Source organism: Taudactylus pleione, unplaced genomic scaffold (assembly GCF_031769625.1).
Source record: "Taudactylus pleione unplaced genomic scaffold, aTauple2 ptg000040l, whole genome shotgun sequence".
NCBI lineage: Eukaryota > Metazoa > Chordata > Amphibia > Anura > Myobatrachidae > Taudactylus > Taudactylus pleione.
Genome location: NW_028284442.1, coordinates 2,654,386 through 2,679,685, shown reverse-complemented (window position 1 = coordinate 2,679,685; position 25,300 = coordinate 2,654,386). Strand labels below are relative to the sequence as shown.

The following is a 25,300-nucleotide window of genomic DNA, read 5'->3' as shown; positions in this document are numbered from 1 at the left end:
TGCTTATCATGGTGTATTCTGGCAAAGCTTCTTTGGATGCCATGTGTTTGTATATAACATGCAAATGACACTAATTTAGATACATCCCATTCATATAAACAGTAATGGGTTTAGGAACACCTATGTGTTACAAGGACTTATACAGTTCTATCTGTACATTAAACACCTTTAATATTTAGCCACAGTTACTTGCCTGCAGCCTTGTGCTTTCTAGGGTCCTTGAGGACTTCTGATATCCATATCTACAGTTTTCAGGGTTACCTTGCTCTGTATGATCTTGTATTGTTGCCTATATATTTTAACTTTAGAAAAAAAACTTGGCTAACTTTCTTTATTAATTACAAAAATTACCTGAAAGGATATCAATGCCTGCAAAGAAAAGCTCCGCAATTACGTCATGTATCTCTGGTTCGTCAGGTACCGGAGGTCCACCCTGAAACACTCGTCTATTACTGTCTGCCAGAGCTTCTATAATAGCAAGGAACTGGGAGGAATTGTTTCCGAACATCTCTATCAGAAGCCGTTCAGTGTTTGTACGAGGCCACGGTAACTGGGAATAAAACATTTAAACCATCAGCATTGCCTTCTGGAAATAATTCTGACACATAGACCAAATCCTGATTGCTATACTATAGAGAAGTGCAGGCTCAGATTAGTTCGGATTTTCCCACCAAATTCGGATTTTTCCCGCCAAAAGTCATGTCTCAAAGAGGCAAAACGTCATCCTTCATGGACATGCATAATCTTTTTTGTGGACTTTTGTCCAGGAATGATATTTGTCCATGAAAGATGATGTTTTGCTTCTTTCTGAGACCCGATTTTTAGCGGGAAAAATCTGAATTTGGCGGGAAAATCTGAACTATTCCGAGCCTGCACAGTTGGTAATGTATTTGTATTCACATGTTGTTTGGAATATTCAGTTGGACACAAACTGTTTAGATGTTAATAATTGGAGATGGGAATCCAATTAGCCGGAGGGTTTGCCGTGCGTGGAAAAGCTCCGGGTTTCACGCCCGTAGCTAGTCACTAAAACTGACATTAACGTACGGTCACCCGTTGATTCTGTATACAATCTGGGAGCCTTTCATCACTGACTTTTTCTTGCAGCTCCTCTGGGTCTTAACGCACGGGGTAAACTCCACTAATTTAATCGGCTGGCATGGACAAATAGCTGTGGGGTAAACCACATTGATAATTGAATCTCTCCTAGGTATATGTATTTTATTCAATAGAATATTAATGTGGATAATACTCATCCTCAAAATTGCAGTCATTGTTCCGTATGACAAAATGCTACATTATAAAACATTAGACAAATTGAAAAATACTACAGAATATTACAAATACTACAATAATACAATAATGTGTTTCCAAACCAACCTTTTCGGTTTCTTTCAGGTTATTTTTTAGTTTTGGGCGAAGTATGCCCTTTGGTTTTCTTCTGGATTCGAACACTGCTCTTTTGAAAATCATTACTGCCATCTGATAAAGAATCACATAAGGTTAGCCCTATAAAATAACATTACTGTATATGACAGCATTCAAGGATCACGTTATTGATCACTAGAATAGACAATCTGTAGAAAATTGGCACATACAAGAAACTAATGATACACTATAAGATTTACTTGTTGTTATCATGCAGGTGATCTGCTGGACAAGTTGTACTTTATTTCTCATTTATTGAATTTTATTCTGACATAATTTTCTTGTCCTCTTTTCAGATTGTTATTAAAACAATAAAAAGAAAAAAATGGAGAAGAATGTCTCTCATTGATTCAACATAGTAACTCTCCCTGACCCATCTTTATAAACACGTAATCATTCACTATATGTGTTACAACAGAACCTGTCTGGCACATAAAATCTACTACAAAAATACTAACTTTAAAGCGACATAAAATTAAGCACAGAAAGAATTGAAAAATATTTAAAGTCAACCGAAAACACTGGGGTAATCTGTAAATTACAAGACATTTGTATGGTAATTTCTAATACATATACTGTAACAATTTGCCAAAAAGAATGGAATTTGTACTAGTGACACTTAAGCTAGGTACACACTGGAGCGATGTCGGGAGAATATGCCATTTCGTAACAACATATCGCCTACAACGCTCATTGTGTACCGGCGATTGCATGATCCCGTGGTCGCCAGGTCTAATGTTCTGCACATCAAACCTAGCAATATCGCTAGTGGCCAATGCATTGTTGATGAATGGCGTAACGGTGGTCGTTACATCGTTCATTAAAGTCGTCCGGTGTGGACACACAATCACTGATGACAGGCATTTGTTCCGATGTCGGAACGAATGCCCGTCGCTCAAGTGTGTACCTAGCTCTACTTTACAGGCAAGTAAATACAATATACTGATATGTCTGTGCTCACTTGATGGAAAACCATTTCCTACAACTGCCAAATATAATGATTTTTTAGTACAAATTAGCTTCATGTATTACAGCATGTTAGGGTGGCAAAGTGTTACTGGGAGGTGGCTGGAAGTGAACATAAAAAAATCCATCTCATGGGTGAGTGTTGATGGGCATGTCAGTGAAAGCAGCTGAATTCCCAAAAACACAGCTGCAGCCACGGAGGCCATAGTCAAATGGAAAATCTGCACCTGCCATAGGGCTGATACTAGTGTCAATGGTGCGCCAATGGTGGCGTTTAAAGAAACCCCGTAACATTGCATAATTCATATATTGATTTGATCCAATGGTACGTCATAATATAACAGCAATATTGCCAAAAGACATGGGATAGCAGTATGTAAAGGTAATGTTAGGTGGCGTCACCATACTGTGACGTCTTGGAAATGCCCAGACCTGTATCAGTTGTAATCTGACATCTCGTGAGTCAGTTTAAACACCGGCTAGGCTGCTCATGGCAATGTGATGTGAATTATCGAAGTTCAAACGTGGCTTGATAGTCGGTGCCTGACAGATTGAACATTCCATTTCTGAAGTTATGCGGACATTCAACATACCTTGATCTACGGTGTCATGTGTGTATCGGGGATACCTCATGGAAGGCATACCACCCACCATGGACAGTGCAGTAGCCGACCATGGGTGCTTAACCCTGCTGTTCTGTTCGGATCTATTTGACCCAAAATTAAATTCATTTTGGTGTCAGTTTGTTATTTATGTAACTATAATTTCCATATCTTTTGACTGATTTTTTTATGGCAAATAGTTATTATGATGAAAAACTTTTGTTCCAAATGTTTCATTTTTACAAGTTATGAGCAGTTAGTACTAACGAACTGTTCGGGTCAATATGACCCGACATGAATATTATACCAGTGAGTGACAATATATGTTTCAAAACAGATTATTTCAACAATAAAAATTCCAAAAATTATGAATACAATGTCAGTTTATTGTATGTCAGTGTTTCACAGTTATACAAGTTGGATAATTACACTACCTTTCAAGTTTCTGCAAGTTTGTTTCATACCTCCCAACTGTCTAGCTTTCAGTGGGATAGTCATGTTTTTCTAGGACATTGCAGCACCTAATTGGATGACAACAACTCCTAAATCTTCCTACCCCTCAGAGCTCAAATTTCTCAGGTGGAGACCATTGCTTGTTTCAAGGTAATAGGCATCACAATAGTACATATTAAAATGCAACATTACCAAATTCTACTGCTTATATGTGTTCCCCTATATTCATCTACTTGCAAGGCCAGATTAACAATGGGGTGTGGAGCTGTAGATCTAGGCCTGCCCTAAAAAATATGCCCACATTTCTGAGACCATTTTTGCAAGTAAGGTGGTACGGCCCGGCGACCTACCTACTCAGGTGACTGCGTCCCTCTATACGAGTGTCACTGATTGGCAGTGACAGTGAATCTTGCCTGGGTCGCGCCATCTAGTGCACGGCGGTGGGCCATGGGGTTGGTCTCCGACCCGTTCTCCTCCTCCCACAGTGCCGCTCACAGCTAGGCATCCGCCCTGATCCTGACAGTCCCCACTCTCACTGGCCATGCAATCTCCTGGAAGTGATGCATACATCAGTTGATGACATTGTGACGCTGCAGTGTGTTGGTACCTTGAGGAGTAGCACAGCAGTGCGGCCTCAGAGGAGCACAAAAGGACAGAAAAAGAAAGAAGTAACTTGTCGCAAGAGGCCAAACTAAACAAGGCATAGGGGACGGGGGGGAGTGGACAATACAAGACATAGAGAGTGGTGGGAGGGGACAATACAAGATATAGAGGGCAGGGGGGCAAGGACAATAAAAGATATAGGGGGGAGAACAATACAAGACATAAGGGAAGGGCACGACAATGCAAAATATGGAGGTAGGGAATCTAAAACTTACACATAGGGGTTGGGGGGCATAATAGATGTTGGCCGGCAGGAAAGAATGGCGGCATGCTTGGACACAGTGGCTATGTTCCTAATGGAGTACAGGAAAATAAAGAAGACATGGTTGTTTCATGGCGGGTGCAGCAGGACTGTGTATTCCTGGGCAAACTTGTTGGCAGTCCAGAACTTGTCTGCGGATGGTGTAGCCACAGCCAAGGGAAGAGCGTTGCATGCCCAGGTCTTCTGAGTGCCCCGATGGATGGAGGTCTCAGTGCAGCTGGCTTTTTCAGGGGTATGGGGGCCGTAATGGGCACTGGACAGCCCCATGGGAGATCCAGGAGATGCCAGGAGATCCCGTGACCAGAGACCCTGCAGCCCTTGTGTTTTCCTACCTCAGTAAAATTGTGTTGAATAATTGCTGAACTGTGGGAAAATCCTGAGAAGAAATTCCAGATACCACGTGGGTTTACGTCTATGTATTCTTTCCCTGATAGTGATATTTTGCATAGAGAACAGTCTCCTAAAGTAGATGTTCTTATAGCTAGGTTGTCTAAAGCGAAACCCCTCCCTATTCCAGGCGGTGCCTCTCTTAAGGATCATGCAGATAGTAAATGTGAGAGTACTCTCAAATCCATTTATTTGGCAGCAGGTGCTACACATTGGCCTAGTTTGGCTTCTGCTTGGGTACCAAAAGCTATGGAAAAATGGATTGATATATTGGTAGATGGTATCCAGACAGGTTCATCTAAATATCAGTTGTTTTCCATAGCTGAACAACTCACAATAGAAGATTACTTAAATGAGGCTACATTAGACACCTTTGTTATGCAATCTGAGATATCAGGTCTAGCAGTGGTTGCCAGATGAGTAATGTGGTTAAAGGCATGGGAGGCAGATACAGAAACAAAGAAATTCTTGGAGAACTTGCCTGTTGCTTGTAAATTTTTATTTGGTCCTAATTTAGATAAAATAATTCCTGAGGCTACAGGAGGAAAGAGTTCCTTTTTGCCTTTGAAGAAATCTTTAAAAACAAAGAATAGTGTCATGATCCGTATGGGAAGTTCCTCAGGTGAGGACAAAAGCCAGAGGGTTAGGGTGGCTAGGGAACAACTAGGTGAGTGACAGTGACTAGGTCTTCCTATTGCGGCCAAACTCAGGTTTGGCTAGACCTGCCCAGAGGCGCGGAGTCTAACTCACTTGGTGGTCTTCACCAGTGACCCCTGTAGTTGGTATTTGGGTTTCACTGCACCAAGTGAGCAGGTCGCGGTCCTCTGGACAGGTACCTGGAAGTGGCAGGAAGGCCGGAAACTATATTAGAGAGAGTTGTCACTGGGAACCCTAGAAATGTAATAACACTAGGAAACACTTGAATTGAAATGGTTACTGGAGATGATCCAGATGCGGACTTGCTCCAAGGAACACAGGAAATGTAGATACAGGAGTGTACTGAGAATTGCTAGAGATCCAGATGCAGACTTGTTCTGAGAAACACAGGGAATGCAGACACAGGTATGTACTGAGAATTGATAGAGATCCAATCACAGACTTGCTCTGAGAAACACAGGCGTGTACTGAGGATTGATAGAGATCCAGTTGCAGGCTTGCTCTGAGAAACACACGGAAATGTAAACACAGTAGTGCACTGAGAAACACAGGGAAATGTAGACACAGGAGTGCAATGAGAATTGTTGGAGATCCAGTCACAGGCTTGCTCTGAAAAACACAGGGAAATGCAGACACGGGAGTGTACTGAGAATTGTTAGAGATCCAGTCGCAAGCTTGCTCTGAGAAACACAGGGAAATGTAAACACAGGAGTGCAATGAGAATTGTTGGAGATCCAGTCACAGGCTTGCTCTGAGAAACACAGGGAAATACAGACACGGGAGTGTACTGAGAATTGTTAGAGATCCAGTCGCAAGCTTGCTCTGAGAAACACAGGGAAATGTAGACACGGGAGTGTACTGAGAATTGTTAGAGATCCAGTCGCAGGCTTGCTCTGAGAAACACAGGGAAATGTAGACACAGGGGTGTACTGAGAATTGTTAGATATCCAGTCGCAGGCTTGCTCTGAGAAACACAGGGAAATGTAGACACATGTAACATAGGGATTCAGCCTGAGAGCTAAACTAGTAATCAGCATAAAAGCTGACACATGTAACACAGGGAGGCAGCTGGGGAGCTGAACAGCACACTAATAACAACTCAAGAGCTGTTATATGCAAAAATGGAGTTCAATGAACTGAAGTGACACGCTGGGAATTAGCATGGAAGCTGATACAAGTAACAATGGAGGACAGCGAGAAGGCTGAAACAACACACTGGTGACACTACATGGAGAAACACCGGAGAATATTACAGACACTGGAACAGCGAAGTTGAACAGCAATTTCCTGTTCCTGGGCTTGATTCAGAAACACTTGCTTTTTGCGGACACTCTCATCCTACGTATGCAAATTTTCCAAATTGACGTCATGGGATGTGATCGCTCGCCAAGGCATAAGCACACCCACTTTGGCTGTGCGAGCGATCGCTCTGCGTATGCAGACGGCCATTAGAGTAGGCAGAGACGCCCACCAGCGTACGTCATCTCCAGGAAGTGTCTTTAAACATTGGTACATCGAGCACCATCGGAAGCTAACGCAGTACTTGTGGTTGCCTTACCCTAACGCTATCACTGCGAGGACTTCAGTGTAAAAAACAGGCAAGTGACGTGGACTATGACGCCGCCTGTATATTATGCACACCTTAAAAACGGCGTTGAAACACTCAGGCACGCCGGCGTTCGCACCTCCACTCCCCCGTTTTTAATGGACTGCCCATGTTACCACCCACAAACAGCCTCTCCTGTCACTCACTCTGCTGGGCTGTCTTTGCTGAGCGAGCGGTGGGTATGCGATCGCGCACTGCGATGCTTTGCGCATGCGAGTATGCAGACCATCGGGCCACTTGCAAGCACACAGCGCTTGTGACCCGGTCTGAATCAGGCCCTAAATACCCCTGGGTAGCTGGTCATTGGATCAGAGGATCAGCTGAGTGACCACAGGACTACCATTGGGAGAGACTAGTTAGGTGATATGGACCAACATGGCTGCGCCCATGCCCGGCACCCTGGGAACTAGGACGCATGCACAGAAGCCCTAGCAGACCCCAGGGAGCACACTCAGTCACCACTCACTTTCACTCCCAGCGACTGAACACCTAAGCCTAAGGACACCGGCGCGGAGGTGAGTAGCGGCTGATCCCAGGCCGCATCCTGACAAATACGACTTGTCATTCATCTTTTAAACTTCAGACTACCCAGCCCTTTCAAGGACAGGGGCAGTTTTCCTCAGCCCGGCGCACAGCCAATGGGGGGCGCGATCAGCATGATCGCTCCCCCCATAGGCATAGGAGACTGCTCCAGCTGCTGCTTTAGCAGCTTCAAGCACTCTCCCAGTGCAGCCCAGCACACAGCAGCGTGTGCTGAGCTGCTGTGACGTACAGTCAGGTGCATAAATATTGGGACATTTACAGAATTTTCATATTTTGGCCTCTATTCACCACCACAATGGCTTTGAAATGAAACAAACAAGATGTGCTTTAACTGCAGACTTTCAGATTTAATTTGAGGGTAATTACATCCAAATCAGGTGAACGGTGTAGGAATTACCATGGCTTCTATATGTGCCTCCCAATTTTTTTGCCTATTAGTCCTGTCCTGGAGTTTCATACACAGGGTGTAGTTAAGAAAGCTCAGCAGCGTTGTTTATTTTTATTTTTTTTATTTTTTAAGGAAAATGCGTGCCTCAGAAATGTTTAGGGGACTTTTAGCCAGTTTTTATTCCTGTATTGCTGAAAGGGTTTTATGGTTTGTTAACTGGATTTGTTGGATAGTTTTTTAACTGCACAGCAGCTGAGCACAAGTCTCTTGGGAGAGTTGTAAAGTCGGCAGGTAGAGTGATTATTTACAATTACCTAGTATTCAGGGATGTGCGGTCAGGTGACGCAGAGCCTTTCCTGTAATACTTAGAATTTTTATATTAAAATTGTGGAGTATACCTAAGAAAAATGTAAAGAAAATATTATAAATATCTTCTTTGTATTATCCTAATAATTTTTATAAACAAAACTCTGGAGTAAAAAGTGTATGGCAGGTGAGGCACCTCCTCTCCCGTCTACCTTTTCCGCACACCCCTGATCAAGACACACCAAATTTCCGGCACTATATACTGCTGCAGCTTTGTATAATGCCCACATGAGCCCTCAGGTTCATATATGTATCTGTATATCTGGCTCTGATACTAGCCAGTGCCTCCCCAGCCATTTACCTCGCCGCACATCACTGTTGAGGAGGTATATGAAAAAAGTACAAAGTATTCTAGGAGACTTATCCGACCCGAATCATGGAGTGTTTGCTACTGTATGTTGCCATTAAATAAATGGTACAGATCTTTTTTATGTCAGACTAGTTGACTAAAATGTAGCGATAAACATGTTAAATTGTATACATTTTTCTAGGGAGATTTTAAGGTGATAGTGTTTTCATGCTTTTCATGACTTAATTGACATGTCATTTTCTTATTGACTATTCGTGTATGTGAATTGGATTGATTAGAAAAGGGGAGTGCACACGACAGGATATACAGATTGGAAGGGGAATGTAGAAACCCACAAATATTAAGTATCACACCAATGTACCATGGAGAGGCAGCAGCAGATATCTCCATATCTGCTGCAGTCCCTCTCTTTCCAACAGTAGCCACAGCCCCCATAGATTGCTATGGGGGTTGCGAAGCTGGCAGATTTACCAAGCTTGGCCCCGGTAGCTAACGTTATCTTCAGCGTTAACAGCTGTAGCCTATGGGCTACATTTCGCCTATGGGCTACATTTAGCAAAAATTACCAGGAGAGAGCAGAGCCATAACTAGACTTTTTTGGTGCCCTGTGCCAGAAAGAGCATTGGCGCCCCCCCCTATTTTTTAAATAAGGAGATAAAAAGGGGCATGGCCTCATGGGGAAGGGCCAGGGAAGAGACAGGAGATGCCAGGAGATGCTAGGAATAAAATAAGATGAAGCTACAAGTGAGGATGATAATACAAAACAGAAAATTGACAGGCCCAAACAGCGCCCCCTGCCCTGTGCCATGGCACAGGTCGCACTACCTTAGTTACAGCCCTGGGAGAGAGTTCCTCTGGGACCCTCCCTGGCAATGGCCGACCAACAAGCGTAGACCGCACATACACAGTAGCGCTGATGCTGTGACTTCATTCTGAAAATATCGGAGCCTCTGTCCCTGCATTTGAATTTTGATGTATTTGGGCGGAATATAATTTCTTATTGGCGCGAATAGCAGCCTTAAGAAATTACAATTATCGAGTCTAAAACCGGATAATTAATAAGTACCTATTTTTTTTACTAGGTTCACATCAACCAATGGTGTTTCTTTATGCTCATGAGTAGACCCTCACATTACACTATTGGTACAATCGAAAAGGGGAAGTGGTTAAGTTGGTTAAAGCTAGCTATGCCCTCCATGGTGCTAGAGAGACCCCACAATCCCTGTACAGACCACACCCGACAGCACTGGTCATGTCCCCAAATCACCAGTCACACATCTACAGAATTGGTTATACCATCTGCAGCATCACACAATAGGCCTTTAATACTTTTCAGCCCCAGGCCCTTGTGGACCTTAATTTGGCACTGTCTGTTGTATAAACAAATTTCAAACATTTATACATATATTAACATTTAAATGATCAGTGTTTAAGAATCATAGGAAAGTATAAAATAAAAAGGGGATATATGGGTTCATATGTGAATAGTACTAACTAGCAATAAAAATTCAGCAAGACTACAGTAATAACTGTTTGTGTCTATGAATATATTAGTGAGATTTGTAACTCAGCGCCTACCAACACTTTGCTTGCTTAAGCAGACAAAATGCTTGTTTACCTTAAGAGTAGACTCTTTAAAAGCTTTTTTTGTCTCTTCGTTGTATGAGGAATCACTTATATTTTCAAGCTGACTAAGCTCATTGATCTTACCAAGAGCACGGCGAGCAAACACCTACGAAAAAAAGACACAATTAGCAAAAATTAGATGTGTCAATAATCTTGTATTTTATAGATTGAAACAAGCGGCCAATAAACAAAAAAATATTAACTGCAGTATAAAGTTCTATGTATAAGGAAATTCAGAAGTCATCTCTGTTGTTCAGGAAGTATATGTTTAAGGAAAAAATAAAACTCACATTTAAAGTTCATGCAAAATTAAGTTATTTTACATGAACTCTAGTTAAAGTTGCAAGATATTATAAATAAAACTGGTCAACAATATATAATCAATATAATGATCCTCGCTAAGGTCTGCATAGCAAGAGTGTGGGTTATCGTACAACTGCCCAAGGTTTTGTACTGGATCAAATTAGTCAATGAAACAATGAATCACATGAAAGACTCTTGTATATGTGGACCAGATTGCTTGACTCACCATATGCAATACGTTTTCCCTGCTTCTACTGCAATATTGTACTCTTAATTGTATCCCTTAGACTGTAGTAAAATATGATAGCTATACATGGGATGCAGTAAGGAAGCCGACTGTCGAAATGCCGACCGCCGGCTTCCCGACTGTCAAATCCCGGCAGGGTACTAATGACGGGCGTTGAAATTCCGACGCCTGTCATTATCCCTACGCCGGGAGCCTGACGCCTGGCATACCGATCAAAGGTAAGCCGGGCGGCGGCCGCGGACAGCAGCTGGGGGGAAGGGAGGGTTAGGTTAGGGGCTCCCGGGGGAGACTTAGGGTTAGGCACCCCGCGGGAGGGTTAGGGTTAGGCTAGGGGAAGGGGGGTTAGGGTTAGGCACCCCCAGGGGGAGGTTAGAGTTAGGCACCCGCCCGGGAACCATAGGCACTGATTCAGAGGCGCTTGCTATTTCCGAGAGCTTGCTCTGAATCAGGACGGGACGTTTTTTTTTTTTTACCCCGGCCGCCACAGCTTTACTGGGCGGCCTGGGGATGGTCGCGATTATCGCGACCATCGAGCTTGCGACGAGACCCTTGTGGTAGGGTCTCGTCCACCGCAAACCCCAGTGAACTTCATGCCTCCGTTTGTGCAGCCATCCCCATGACCAGCCTACAAAACGGGGCGAGCTGTCGATCAACATCGACAGCTGCCCCGTCTTGTAGTGAGCCCCGGAGCGAGTAATTTCTCACTCGCTCCGGGGCTCACGTGCGCACTGCCCGGCCATCAACCCACTTGCGAGCGCTATGTGCTCGCGAGCGGGTCTGAATCAGGCCCTTAGGTTTAGGCTGCGGGGAAGGGGGGGATAGGTTTAGGCACTTAGGCGGGGGGGGGTTAGGGTTAGGCACCCCTCTGGGAGGGTTAGGCACCCCTCAGGGAGTGTTAGGGTTAGTAATACTCACCTAAATCCCGTCGGGATTTCCACTGCTGACGGTTTGCCGGCGTCGGGATTTGAACCGCAGCCTTACGGCCGGCAGTCATTCATACTGATTCCCTTTGGATCTCCGTGTCAGTCTGCAATGTCATTTAGTTTTTTATTAGACTAGTTTAGTAGCAAGATAAGAAGCTGCTTGTTGTATGTTTTATCTTCAAAAAATACACTTTAAAAAAAATTATAATAATATTTTGAAATCTGTATTCAAAGACTGCACGTTGTGAACATAAGTGTTTGTTTCAAGCTGGTTTTAGAGTGTTTTGTCTACAGTTGTACTGAGATTAATAAAAGGAATACATGCTCTAATCTTGTCTAAAATGGGCAATCAACCTCAACATAAAAAAAAGATATATTAATAGGGGAATATGGTTAGGGAATAAGAGGTCACACCAAGACTATTATCCATGCAAGATTACCCTGATTATCGACAATATAGGTCTCAGTATCACGTCACATACAGGGGTGCAACTCAGGGATATATCAATACCATACTCAAAGCAGAAAAAAGAAAGAACAAAGAATCCCCATACAAATGCACAAGGTCACAAGGTCTCGCAGTACTAAAGTTACTTTAATAACCACCTTAGTGGTAAAGTTTAAAAACACAACAAAATAAACATAGAAATAAAAAATAAAGAGTTTAAAATACTAATTGGTGCTCAGTCATTATGTCTTCAATTTATTCACTATATAGTGTGCTGTTATGTATATATAATACTCTTATAGAATCAAAATATCATATGGATGTATAAGTAATATGAGTTCGGCTCAACAATATATTTCCAATATACAGGCATGCGCCTTTAGATCTCAAATATTTAGTTAGTATATTAATGCCGCCGTGTCCCTTTGATATCACATAGAGAATCCCTTCGAATTATTCTCTAGAACATTATATAAATGCTTATAGCGAGAATCTCAATGTGTTATATCTAATCTATATTTATACCATCTAATATGATATTTTTGACAAGCATTTCGCAGTGCTTTTTCACCAGGCAAACCTGAACAGCCATCAGAACACACCTTAAATACCAGTGTCGACCTATCTCTCTCTATCAACATGATTGACATATTACGCAACCAATAGAATCAGGGAATGGATCTCGATTATGGATCTGAATACAATGTATCTATTTAATAGGGAAATGTTGCAAGTTTAAGATAGAATATTATCAATCGATGTACATAAATCACCTGAAATCCCTTAACCATATAATACTCTACATAATCTACTATCTCCTCACATAAATAAATAACTGTAATCTATACCAATGTTATACGTAAAAATTTATTTAATTAACAATGGTGTATATTTCTCCCTTACTATTATTATACAATATGTGTATATTCATTCCAATACATTCTCCATGAGTGTTAATTACTATTCCCACTTTAAAAAAAAAAAAATATATAAAATAAATATAATTTAATAAAGGTGTATAATCCTTAATGATAATATTATACTGTGATTATATTACAATGAATATATATATATATGTGTATATATTCCAATAATCCTCCACAAGTATTAATAATCATTCCCACCACATAAATATTACAATACGTAATAGTCATAATAAGTGTATGCCATCCAGTGATAAAAAAGTGTAAATTTACTATAATTCATGTATAAATAAATATTACTGAAATTCCTATTGGTGATGAAAGGTGTATACCTTATGGTGATAGAATATGTGTATTAATACAAAAAATAAATAAAATATATATAAAAATAATTATATAAATAAATAAATATAAATATAAATCAATATTCACCTATTAAAGTTACGTGATCCTATTCCATGTATTGTATATTGTTAATAATTGATTTAAAATAAATATATTATAAAATGTGAAAAATAATATTTCAAACACTACAAAATATTGTGTAATAAATTAAGTTCACAAACCCCTATTAACTTATCTACACTATACACAACACCGTGTTGATATAAAAAAAACTTAAATAGTGATTATTATACTAAATTACCAAAATTGCCCTACTTTAGGTATAGCTATCTTGTTTACAGTCTTCTTACACATACTACAAGAACATAGAATAATTAATATTCTCATTCATGCCACTAGGATAAATACTATCCATGAGGAAATGAGGAAAATCCATTTGGCTTCTTTTCGTAATAGTTCCCATACTATGTTGCCTCCTCTGAGGCCAAACTGTACTCTTTCTATTACGATTGCCTTTAGTCCCCTGCTCTCCTCTCCATGGTATCGTAAAAAGTGTTTAGCTACACTAGTGAGAGTTCCATCTTCTCTTTATCTATCCTTGTGTTTCTGATATTATAGACATGTTCCAGCAGTCTTGTCTTCAATTGTCTTTTGGTCATTCCTACATATAATTTCTGACATGTGCAAATTAGGCAATATATTACTCCATACGTGGAACAGTTAAAAAAGTCTTTAATTTCCCATATTTTTCCAAATTTGTCCTCCACATATTCTTTTTTAATAATGAAAGAACAGGCACGACAATGTCCACATTTATGTGTACCCTTCATTTTACTCATTGGTTTCTTTTTATGTCTCAGGAAATGGCTGTGTATCAAATGATCCCTCAAGTTTCTGGATCTTCTCCAGCTTACTTGTACCCTGTCTCCTATATATTGAGCCAGATATTCATCAGTTTTTAATATATGCCGATGCTTTTGCAAAGCCTCCTTAATTTCCTTCCACTGACTACAGTATGTCCCAATGAATCTGATAGGTTGGGATTCATTAGATTTGTCCTTTTTCGTGGCAAAGATAAGCTGATCTCTATTTAATCTTTTTGCCTCACGATTGGCCTTCTTTATAATGGTATTGCTGTACCCTCTTGCCTTAAGTCTTTCACTCAATTCATTGGCTCTTTTATCAAATATTTTCTCTTCGGTGCAATTACGCCTCATTCTTAAATACTCCCCTTTGGGTACACTCCTCATCGCAGCAGGGAAGTGTGAGTTTTGGTAAAGTAAGATACTGTTAGTGGCAGTTTGTTTCCTGTAAACATCATTCATCAATTTGCTATCCTCATTGATTCGGATGGTTAGATCTAAAAAATAGATTTTTACAGGATCTATTTCAGTTGTTAACTTGAGATTCAATAGATTGATGTTCAGTTTTTTTTATAAATTCCTCCAGAGTCTGTTGTTCTCCCTCCCATATTATGAGAACATCGTCTATATATCTGAGCCATAACAGTATTTTGTACGTATATACCATATTCTCTTCCATAAATACCACTTCACGTTCCGTTGGTGAGAATAAAGTATAATAGTTCGAGGAGGACGTTATTAAATTCACTCTCTCTTTCCATATCAAGAAAATATTTGACTGCTCTTAATCCATACTCATGATTTATGCTTGTGTATAGGCTTTCTATATCACAAGCATAAATCATATTAGATGGTATAAAGCACTATAAATACGGATTAGATATAACACATGGAGACTCTCGCTATAAGCATTTATATAATGTTCTAGAGAATAATTCGAAGGGATTCTCTATGTGATATCAAAGGGACACGGCGACATTAATATACTCACTAAATATTTATGAGATCTAAAGGGGCATGCCTGTATATTGGAAATATATTGTTGAGCCCAACTCATATTACTTATACATCCATGTGATATTTTAATTCTATAAGAGTATTATGCATACATAACAGCACACTATATAGTGAATAAACTGAAGACATAATGACTGAGCACCAATTAGTATTTTAAACTCTTTATTCTTTATTTCTATTTGTATAATTTGTTGAGTTTTTAAACTTTACCACTAAGGTGGTTATTAAAGTAACTAATAAAAGTTATATTTTATGTTTAGTACTGCGAGACCTTGTGCACTCGTATGGGGATACTTTCTTCTTTCTTTTTTCTGCTTTGAGTATAAAAAAAAGATAATATTAATTGGACATTCGGTATAACACCTCCCAAAGGCGCCGGAACGAGGGGGGCCCCCTAAACATTTGAAAGCAGCACCAGTCAATATACTGTGTCACGGAGCGCAGTGCGGCCACTGTCTGGGATGGATTAATATCTTGTTTTGTACTTGCACTTAAAAAAGGATCAAGGAGGATCCAAAATGCGTTGTGCCAGTGCTGCTATGCTATTTTAAAAAGAACTCCCCATGGAGGACTCTGCTAAATGACATAGGCTAAGCGTGGTGGTGGGTAGTGGAACCGGCCTGCTTCTTCAGGATCTGGGACTGTATCACATGTTTGCTCACACCACCTGCCTCAAACGGTACGATCCAGGGGGATATAATTTTATGTATCTTGTATTGCACTTTATATATGTGTGCTGAAGAACTTTTTTACTCTGTCAAAATAAATTCACCCTTTTTAACCTTAAAGGTAATACAGACCATGGTATTTTAAGGTATTTAAAGGTGTAAAACTCGATTTGATGGTGTATTAATAACTATTGAACGTCTGTAAAATAGGAGCGCCCTCTATTCCATCGATACACTTCCTTATTATATTTAACACCTTTGAAAAAGGTAATCCATGTCACAGAATAATATAATTGCACGGTCCAGCCGGCATAATAATTAGTAATGTACCATATGTATACATACATGGGGAAGACAAGAGAGCACACATCAGGAAGAAAAAGGGACAATACAACAAAACAAAATAAAATAAAAACACAACTAGGGATATAAGTATATCCCCATACCAGGACCTCAATATCACAGAGTTCTCACGTGTCCATCTCCGTGGATGGAGAAGATTGAAAGGAAGCTTCTGTATCTAATTCCAATAGGAAACCCTCTGCATCAGCCACGGTAGAGAAATCTTTATGAGAGCCCCCCTCAAATATACATGAACGTGCAAGATATAGCAAAGCAAACTTTCTATTCTCCTTTCTATTCTCCTTGATCAGTTGAGCACAAACCGAAGTGAATTCTTGTTACCTCTTCGGAATAGTCTAAAAAAATGTGAATCTTTGATCCATTCACCAAAGATCATGATTTCTCCTGGAAGCAGAGCATATAGCTTCTTTATGTAGAAAATCCAGACAGCAGGATTATCACCACCTGCGGTCTGCGATCTGCTGCTGCACGTATCGGACCAAGGCGGTGGGCTCTTTCTACTAAATTGTAGAGCAGGATTCCTGGATTTTCAGTAATTCAGGCAAGGAGACTTGCAGAAAACTATATAAGTCTACAAGTCCTGCAATTAATAAATTGTTTTCTTCTGGATCTATCTTCCAGGTTATCCAGCTTGTTTCTCAATTGGTACTGTGGACCTCATTCAGAGTCGGTCGAAGCGGCCGCACGGTCGTACGCCACCGATGTTCGCTATACTGCACATGCGTAAAGTTCGCAATGCGCGTGCGCAAACTAGCCGCTACGATCAGAAATTTCTCTCTCCTTGAACACAGCCAGGTCGGTAGTTTGAGTGACAGATTGAGGCGTTTGTGGGTGGTAACAGGGGAAGGTGCTTGAAAACGGGGGACTGGAGATCCGAACGCAGGCGTGCCTAATTATGCGAACGGCGTTTTATGGGAGTGCATACGGTTTATGGGAGTGCATAATTAACCAAGTAGCGTCATGGCACATGTGACATGGGAGGTTTTTACACTGACATGATCGTAGAGTATAAGAGAGGGTATGGTCAACCTTAAGCTCTAAGACCAGTTCCGATGGTTCCCGATGGTCTCGATTAATCCTACGAGAAGGGGGCGTATTTTTTTTAATTCCGGCCGTTTCCTCCCCTTGGTCGGCCAGCTACCGATCTGAACTTAGGGACGCAACTTGCGAGGGAATCATTTGAATATCCATCCCCTTTTCCCATATGACCGTGCGGCCGCTTCGACCGACTCTGAATGAGGTCCAGTGTCTTTTGAAGTGAATTTGTAGCAGTTTTAAGATCACCTACATCCTGGAATATCTCTCCCAACGAGTTTCTGTGGTCTGTGAGCCAGTTGTTTTATCTGGGACTTAATATCATGTGCGACCTGTGTCAGTTTTACTGAATGAGATTCCATAAGAGGGCCCATAGTCTCTTGAATTGCTTTTACCACATCCTCATATGTTACAGAATTGTCTGGTGCAGGGGAAGCCAGTACCGATTCCACTGCCAGTGAGGAGATTGCTTCTGCAGTGTCAGGCGCAGCAGCTATATTGGCCTCAGCATGCCATTTCTCTGAGCGGGCTCTTTGCTGTTTCGCCGGCATCTGAGGGGAGAAAAATCTCTCCATATGGTGCCTCCCAGTTTCCGCTCCTCTTACCTGCCAATAAGGCTGGGTATGGAGCCACTGCTGCGGCTGTGAATAAAAAAGAAGCCGGGGCTGCAACGGAGCTCACACGCTGAGCACCCGGTCACATGGGAGCCGAAAATGGAAGTCCGACAACATGTGTTTTTTTTTCCCCGCAGGGAACAGTGTGTGTGGGGCAATGTGCGTGTTCTTTATTAATAATTATAATAATAATAATAATAATAATGTATTTATTATGAATATACAGGAGAGAGAGAGAGAGAGGGAGAGAGAGAGAGAGAGAGAGAGAGAGATAGGGGTGCCAAAATGAATTTATATCTTGGCCCCCCCAACCTAAAACGTTCTGGTGCCCCTGCCACCACCATTGTAAAATTTACTTTATATGTTATTAGATGCCACAATAATTCAAATGATCATCCAATGAAAAGAGGGTTTTGTGATTAAAAAAAAAATGATTGGTGCTCATAGCTGTTATGAATCCCAAAAACTGCTCTGTGTGAACCCCCTAGAACCCAGGCTATAGAGTTCTTCCACCAATAACAACCGCCCGTTGTTCCCTTAGAACAGAGACATGTTCTCCGGTACTTAGGCGGCCACCTGGTCTAAAAACTAGGGGTAGTAGTGACTCATACGGAGGTACAATGGGATTCAGGGCCTGATTCAGACCTGATCACAAGCGCTGAGCTCTCACAACAGGGTCGATGGTGGCCCAGAGCACATGCGCACGACCCGGATAGCGCCGGGCAAGCCGTCACTACGGGTCTCGTACCTCTGGTGGGTGGGCCGGGGGAGTGGCTGCCCAAATGGAGGCGTTCCCATGTGAGCAGAGTTCGGAGCACAATTGATATGGCTTTGGAAGCCGATGGTTCGGCAGGAACCGATGATAGGTGATTATACACAATAGTGCGGCTTAGGGAACAGATGATGTGGCTTGGAGCTGATGGTGCAGCAGGGGACGGTTTGAGAAGAAAGTACAAAATGATGCGGCTTTGGAAGCCGATGGTGCGGCTTGAGGCTCATGATAGGCTGATGATACGGCAAGAGCTGATAGTAGGAGTTAGAACACAATGATGCAGCTTTTGGAGTCAATGGTACGGCTTGAAGCCGATGGTGTGGCAGGAGCCGATGGTTGGAGATTGTACACAATGATGCGGCTTTGGGAGCCGATGGTGCGGCTTAAACCCGATGGTGTGGCAGGGGCCGGTAGTAGGAGTTTGTACACAATGATGTGGCTTTGGGAGCCGATGGTGCGGCTTGAAGCCAATGGTTTGGCAGGAGCAGACGGTAGGAGTTTGTACACAATGTTACGGCTTTGGGAGCCGGTAATGCGGCTTAAGGCCGATGGTGCGGCAGGAGCCGATGGTAGGAGTTTGTACACAATGTGGCGGCTTTGGGAGCTGGTGACACAGCATAAGGCCGATGCTGATACTGGAGTAACCCCGTCTTGACTGGGTAAACTGTTCGAGGGAGACAAGTCGTGACCGCGACTTGTAACAATAGCTTAGTACAGGTAAATTAGCATGATAAGATCAATAACAAGTTGTAGGTGATTCAAGAGCACCAAATTTGAGAGCTTAATAGAGGCTACAATACTGTAAATCTCTAAACTAATATGTCACTTATACCGGTAATAATAACTAAAGACTGCCTAAAAAATGTGTAATTAATGTATCTGTTGACTTAATATATCTAGCAGACAAAGCTCCCCAAAGATTAGAATGGCCTCTGATTTAACATTTGTTTTTCAGAGGCCATGTAATGGACTGATAAACTCTGTCGCCCCCCCCCCCCCCCCCCTTACCTCTCAGCAGCCCAGCACATGCTGCTGCTTGGCGGGCTGCAGGGAGAGACTGCTCTGATCACACTGATCATGCCCCCAGCTTTGTCCCCTACCGCGATTAGGCCAAATTACCCAGCACCAGCAGTAATGTACTTTTTTCTTAGCTGGTTTTCTGTATTTTTTAGTGAATGGGTTGCCAAATAAGTGTATACTTAATCAATGTACTGTACTTCAAGTTAGGAACTGGAACCTAAAGAAAAAATGTTTACCAATTATTCTCTCCATTTAATCCTCCTGACGCATGGTCTTGCGCACTCATTAGTTAGGAGAATGAGAGTGACACTAGTTCTATCAAACATGCACAAAGAAATAATAATAGCTACCAACAAATACACTCAGACACGTTATTTTTGATGGTTCTTTGTTTGAGATTTTGAAATATGGATAAGACTCATACTGGGGGGTAAATTTACAAAGAATCGTGTTTGACTGCGAAAGCAAATTACAGAACATTGCTGAAACATTTCAGACTCAAAATCACGAAATTCACTAAGCAGCGTATTTGACTGTCTAATTAGATCCGATGGATATGCTCATCGGTTTCTTCAGTCCCCGATTTCAGTCAGATTGCCCCCTTTACGATAGACTTCACAGCCAAGTAGAATTATGAATCTGCTGACAGTCGGCAGCAGTTTCAAAGCACTGCGCAATCAGTATGATCTGTGCAGGATATGTCGTGTAAATAAAGGGTTAATATGTTTAACAAAATGTGCATGGGGTCCCCGCCCCACCAATAGCAAACCCTGCCACGTACCTCTGAGCCCACTCTGGTACTGGAAAATCAGGGGAAAAACCTGTGTGGGGTAACCGGCACCAGGCTGAACCAGGTAAGTAGCTTGCAGCAGGTAACTGATGCGCTTCGAGCGGCTGGGCTCTTCCACAAAGGCATCAGGCACCTGCTGCAAGCTTCTTACCTGCATCCAGTACCCCAAAGGAGCCACTGGTATCATTAGACACACAAAGCAGCATCCAGAACTGCGCTGTTTGCACGCCACTCTTATATACCTCGCCCTCCGGTACGGGTGCCACTTTCGACTTTTCACTATTATCACTGCATATGCATGTCATGTGATTTTATTGTTTGCTCTTACTGAGCCATAGTCATTTACATTGTTGCTATTGTGGTTACCATTACAGGACCTATTATATGGTCCACAATTATTATTATTTTTTTTACTAATACATTTTTACTTTTGAATCTGAGGTACACTATATTTGTCCCATGTTTTATCTTTTTACATGTGGAAAATCCCTTCACATCACGGCCTGACAAAATTGTCCACAGGAACTGGAACTGTACCTCTCCATGGACACCTTCCCGACAGTCAAAATAACACTGACACACAGCCGTGTACAGCGCTGCCCTCCATGTCAAGTACTGGACAGACAGCAGGGGAACAGACGACTCCATGCATATGCTCGCCCATAACAGGAACTCAAGGGCCTGAAAAGAGATGTGTTGCACATGTTTATGTACACATAGCTACTAACAGGGATTTGACATTTATAGGTGAACGAAGTATGTTTCACACCTGCTATATTGATAAGTAATTAGTTTACTGACACTAAAGTAATAAATCCAGCAATCAGTACATTACTCCAGAACACTGAGATTTATTAGTTCATATATCCTCTAATAAAAGTGTGTACATAGACAAGAAGAGCAAACACTGATGGCACTTCTCATATAACACCTATAGCCTAAAGCAGCCACAAGAGGTCACCATTAGATAAGATTATAGAGTACAATATTAATTCCTACAAGCATTTTTCTATCCATAATAAGATAGACAATAAAAAATGTAATTACTGACCTGATGCTATGACGTAGTGCAAATCGTAACAATGTAACATATTGCCATAACTCAAAGTGCAGCTATTCAATTTTCACATTTTATGTAATTAGCTGTTATGATTTAAATGAACTTACTTGTATTGGTTTTACATTAAATCATTGTGTATGAAGAGCCGCCTAAATACGCTTAAAATTTTCATCTATGCTTGCTTGAGACGTAATGGGAATACATTTCAGATGGTCATTCTAAAGCTGCATACGCACACAACGACTTTGTTACCAACGATTTTATGAACGATTTTCTGTCAGATTATCTGTCAGATTTTTTAAAGTGTAATGAACAATTTTTCTGAACTACAAACGATTTTTACATATTCCCTTAATGAAAATTGTTCAGTTGACAAGTCTGACTGAACTACAAACTACAAACGTGAACGCGCATGAACGATAATCCTTCATCATTTGACTCAGAAAGTGAACGATTTTTTCAAACGATTATCGTTAAACTATATAGTTTAACGATAATCGTTCAAAAAATCGGTGTGTGTGTATGCAGCTTTAGTCTATCCTTTACTTGTATGCATTAAGGAAGATGAACATAATGGTTGATGCAGAGATGAACACATGATCATTTAAGGAGCATATTATGCCTGTTTTCACACTCCCCCTGTTTCTGAGCCAAGTATACGTAAGTACGAGCAATGCAGAGTTTTACACAAGAAATCGCAGATCATTGGAGTCCGCCGATCAGCGGATTTAATCAGCATCAGGGAATCAGGGATTTGCCCACTAGATGCATGGCCCGCTAGATTTTGCCAATCACTAGACCCAGGCATTGTCAGAATGGGGAATTGCCCTGACAGCTGCTAGATGTATGGCCAGCATAAAAAAAAGATTTTTTAATTAGCTCTGTATTTACTCCTTTGCCATAAGGCTCCACTTTACCTAAATTTTAAAAATCACTATACAGCAGACGTGTCAAACTCGTGGCCCACGGGCCCCATGCGGCCCCTATTGCATATTTTTGCAGCCCACTTCAGCTATAATAGTGAAAGTGTAATGCGGCCCGCTAGGTGAGTTCCGACTGCCGCAAACGGAGCTCAGCTCCGATAGGGCAACATTCACTGTTCTGCACATGCGCACTATGGCAGACACAGGAAAATGTCCTCTGCGCATGCCCGGCTACCTTAGCTGTTCCGACTCTGCCCCCCCCCCCCTGCCACATCCTGCCTGCTCAGGAGCACGGATGATGTCCGCGCCCTCAGTGTGTGCCAGCTGCCCGCGAAGAGGAGGAGCTGGAAGAAGAGCAGACAGCTGTGTATGATTAGTAAGAAGGTAAACTGGAAGGGGGGGACATGGAGCAAGAGGGGACACATGGAGCATGTGGCTGGACTTGAGGAGGGGACCATACAGTGATATATGAGGGGAATAACACAACTCCCTGCATTACTAATATGTGGTATTATTATATAGGGGAGAGGGTACTGTATAGTGATATAAGAGGGGGGAATAACACATCTCTCAGCTCACAATGATATGTGGCGTTATTATTTTGTAGGGGAGAGGGTATCGTACAGTGATATATGAGGGGGAATAACAGTTTTGGGGGTTTTTTTGCGGCCCACACACTAGACCTTGAATATTCGGCCCGGTTGGGATTTTGAGTTTGACATGCCTGCTCTACAGGATCCCTGCTTTCAAAATAATTCTGCTATCATTTATTTGAAGAGCATATGATAAATTTGATCTACTGGTTGGGTCTTACCTGTGAAGAATGCCCCAAAACCATTAAATGTCTGCATATGGTGTATATATGAAGAGTTCCTGAAAATGCAAAAAGTTTAGTATATAGTAGACCAAGTAAACACCTAAGTTTAATGTTACAATGAAAACTGTACAAATTAACACTACAATATCAATTGTAGCTGAAATGATAACGGTGTATTAAAATAAGTTATAGTGAATATATAATGACAGTGGAAGCTGCAATTGCTGAGCGAAAAGCATAAGTCAGCAGTATTGCCTCATTGGTCTTAGTATTAGGTGTGCAGTGATGTCAAAGCTAGAAAGAATAACTTGGGGAGAATGTAATAACCTCTGATTTGGTAAAAACATCAGTTTCTGGTGATTTTCCAGTGAATTGCAAATCCCCATAAGTAATAGAGCAGTGGTTCCCAAACTTTTTTGAATCACAGCGCACTGGAGTATCAGCATTGTTTTCACGGCACCCGTAAGCCAAGAGCTTATTTTGAGAAATTCAGAAAAAAATGTAGTGAAGTAGTAAAGTTTGCAGTTCCTTTTATTTTTAAATGGCGAACCATTTCAATTGAGGCATAAAATCTAGCCCTTTATCACTATAATATGAGATATGGTAAGAACTTACCCTTGTTATCTCTATTTCTACGAAGTCCATAGGGTTCCACAGGATACCTTGGGGTATAGGCGATGGCGGCAGACATCGGGCACCTCAGTTAAAGTTTTCAGTCTCCCAGGATGCACTGGGGTCCCTCTCCTATACCCCGTCCCCGAGCCAAGGCAAATCAGTTACGTAACAAACCATAGACCGGAGGAGGAGAAAAAAAGAGAGAAGAAAGTCTGGAACACACAAGAATCACATTCTCACAAGAAGGAGATGGAAAAACGGTGACCACAGCAAAGCCCATCTGCAGTACAGATGCGACAGGACGGGAGTCCTGTGGAACCCTATGGACTTCGTAGAAATAGAGATAACAAGGGTAAGTTCTTACTATATCTTATATTTTCTACTTCAGGGTCCATAGGGTCAGGGCTGCCATCAGAAAACGTGAGGCCCGGTACTGACAAAGAAGGCCAGCCCCCCGGGGGATGGCGCAGAGGTGGGTGAAGCTATGTATAATGTGGGAGGAGCTACACAGGGTGGGTTGGACGTCAATTAGTGCATAACCCAGATTAAAAATTCTCAAAGTTTGGGGTGGGGAAGGCAGGATGGGCATGGGTGGCACAGGGCTGGGAAGGCTGGACTGGGAGGGCACAGGGAAGGCTGGACTGGGGGTGCACAAGGCAGGGAAGGCTGGACCTTAATTGGGGGGGCACAGGGCAGGGAAAGTTTGCTGGACTAGGGGGTGGCAGGGAAGGCTAGGTACACTAGGGGGGAGGCACAGGGCAGGGAAGGCTAGACTGGGGAGGGGGACAGGGCAGGGAAGATGGGCTGGATTAGGGGTAGCACAGGGCAGGGAAGGCTGGCTGGACTAGGGGAGCACGGGGCAGGGAAGGCTGGCTTGAGTAGAGGGTTAGGGCAGGGATGGCTTGCTGTACTAGGTGGAGGGGCACAGGGCTGGGACTACTACCTTGTTTCTTTAGCGGGCCTGGGAGATAGCAGTGCAGATATACAACGGTAGCAGAGGGGAGACACAGCGCCGCTGGCAGTATTTGAAATATGATGCTACCCGCGAGCTGAGACCTTCAGACAGTGCTTTGGCACTGTAAAGTTTCTCTGCAGCAAAGGGACAGAGATCAAGTGTTCAGTCACCTGCACCGGATCCACCCAGTCATCACACTCCCTGCTATAAGACGGAGGAGGCTCTTTCCACTTTCCAGCTACACACTCTTCTGCAGGAGACAGCTATTTAGAAACAAGAGACGCTTACGACTCTCCATTCCGGTGGTTCCCTCCGTGGGAAGGAGGAGGTAAAAGATTTGTC

General features: G+C 42.2%; 1 protein-coding gene across 1 annotated transcript in view; it reads right to left on the bottom strand.

The window, feature by feature from the left end:
* Positions 1-25,300, bottom strand: part of CFAP54 (cilia and flagella associated protein 54) — a 399,494-nt gene that overhangs the window by 353,770 nt on the left and 20,424 nt on the right. The window contains exons 5-9 of the mRNA XM_088453676.1: positions 23,386-23,444; positions 21,126-21,269; positions 10,250-10,363; positions 1,381-1,482; positions 352-550 (exon numbers count right to left, since the gene is read on the bottom strand). Of these exons, the coding sequence (XP_088309802.1) occupies positions 352-550; positions 1,381-1,482; positions 10,250-10,363; positions 21,126-21,269; positions 23,386-23,444 (618 nt within the window). The remainder of the gene's footprint in view (positions 1-351; positions 551-1,380; positions 1,483-10,249; positions 10,364-21,125; positions 21,270-23,385; positions 23,445-25,300) is intronic.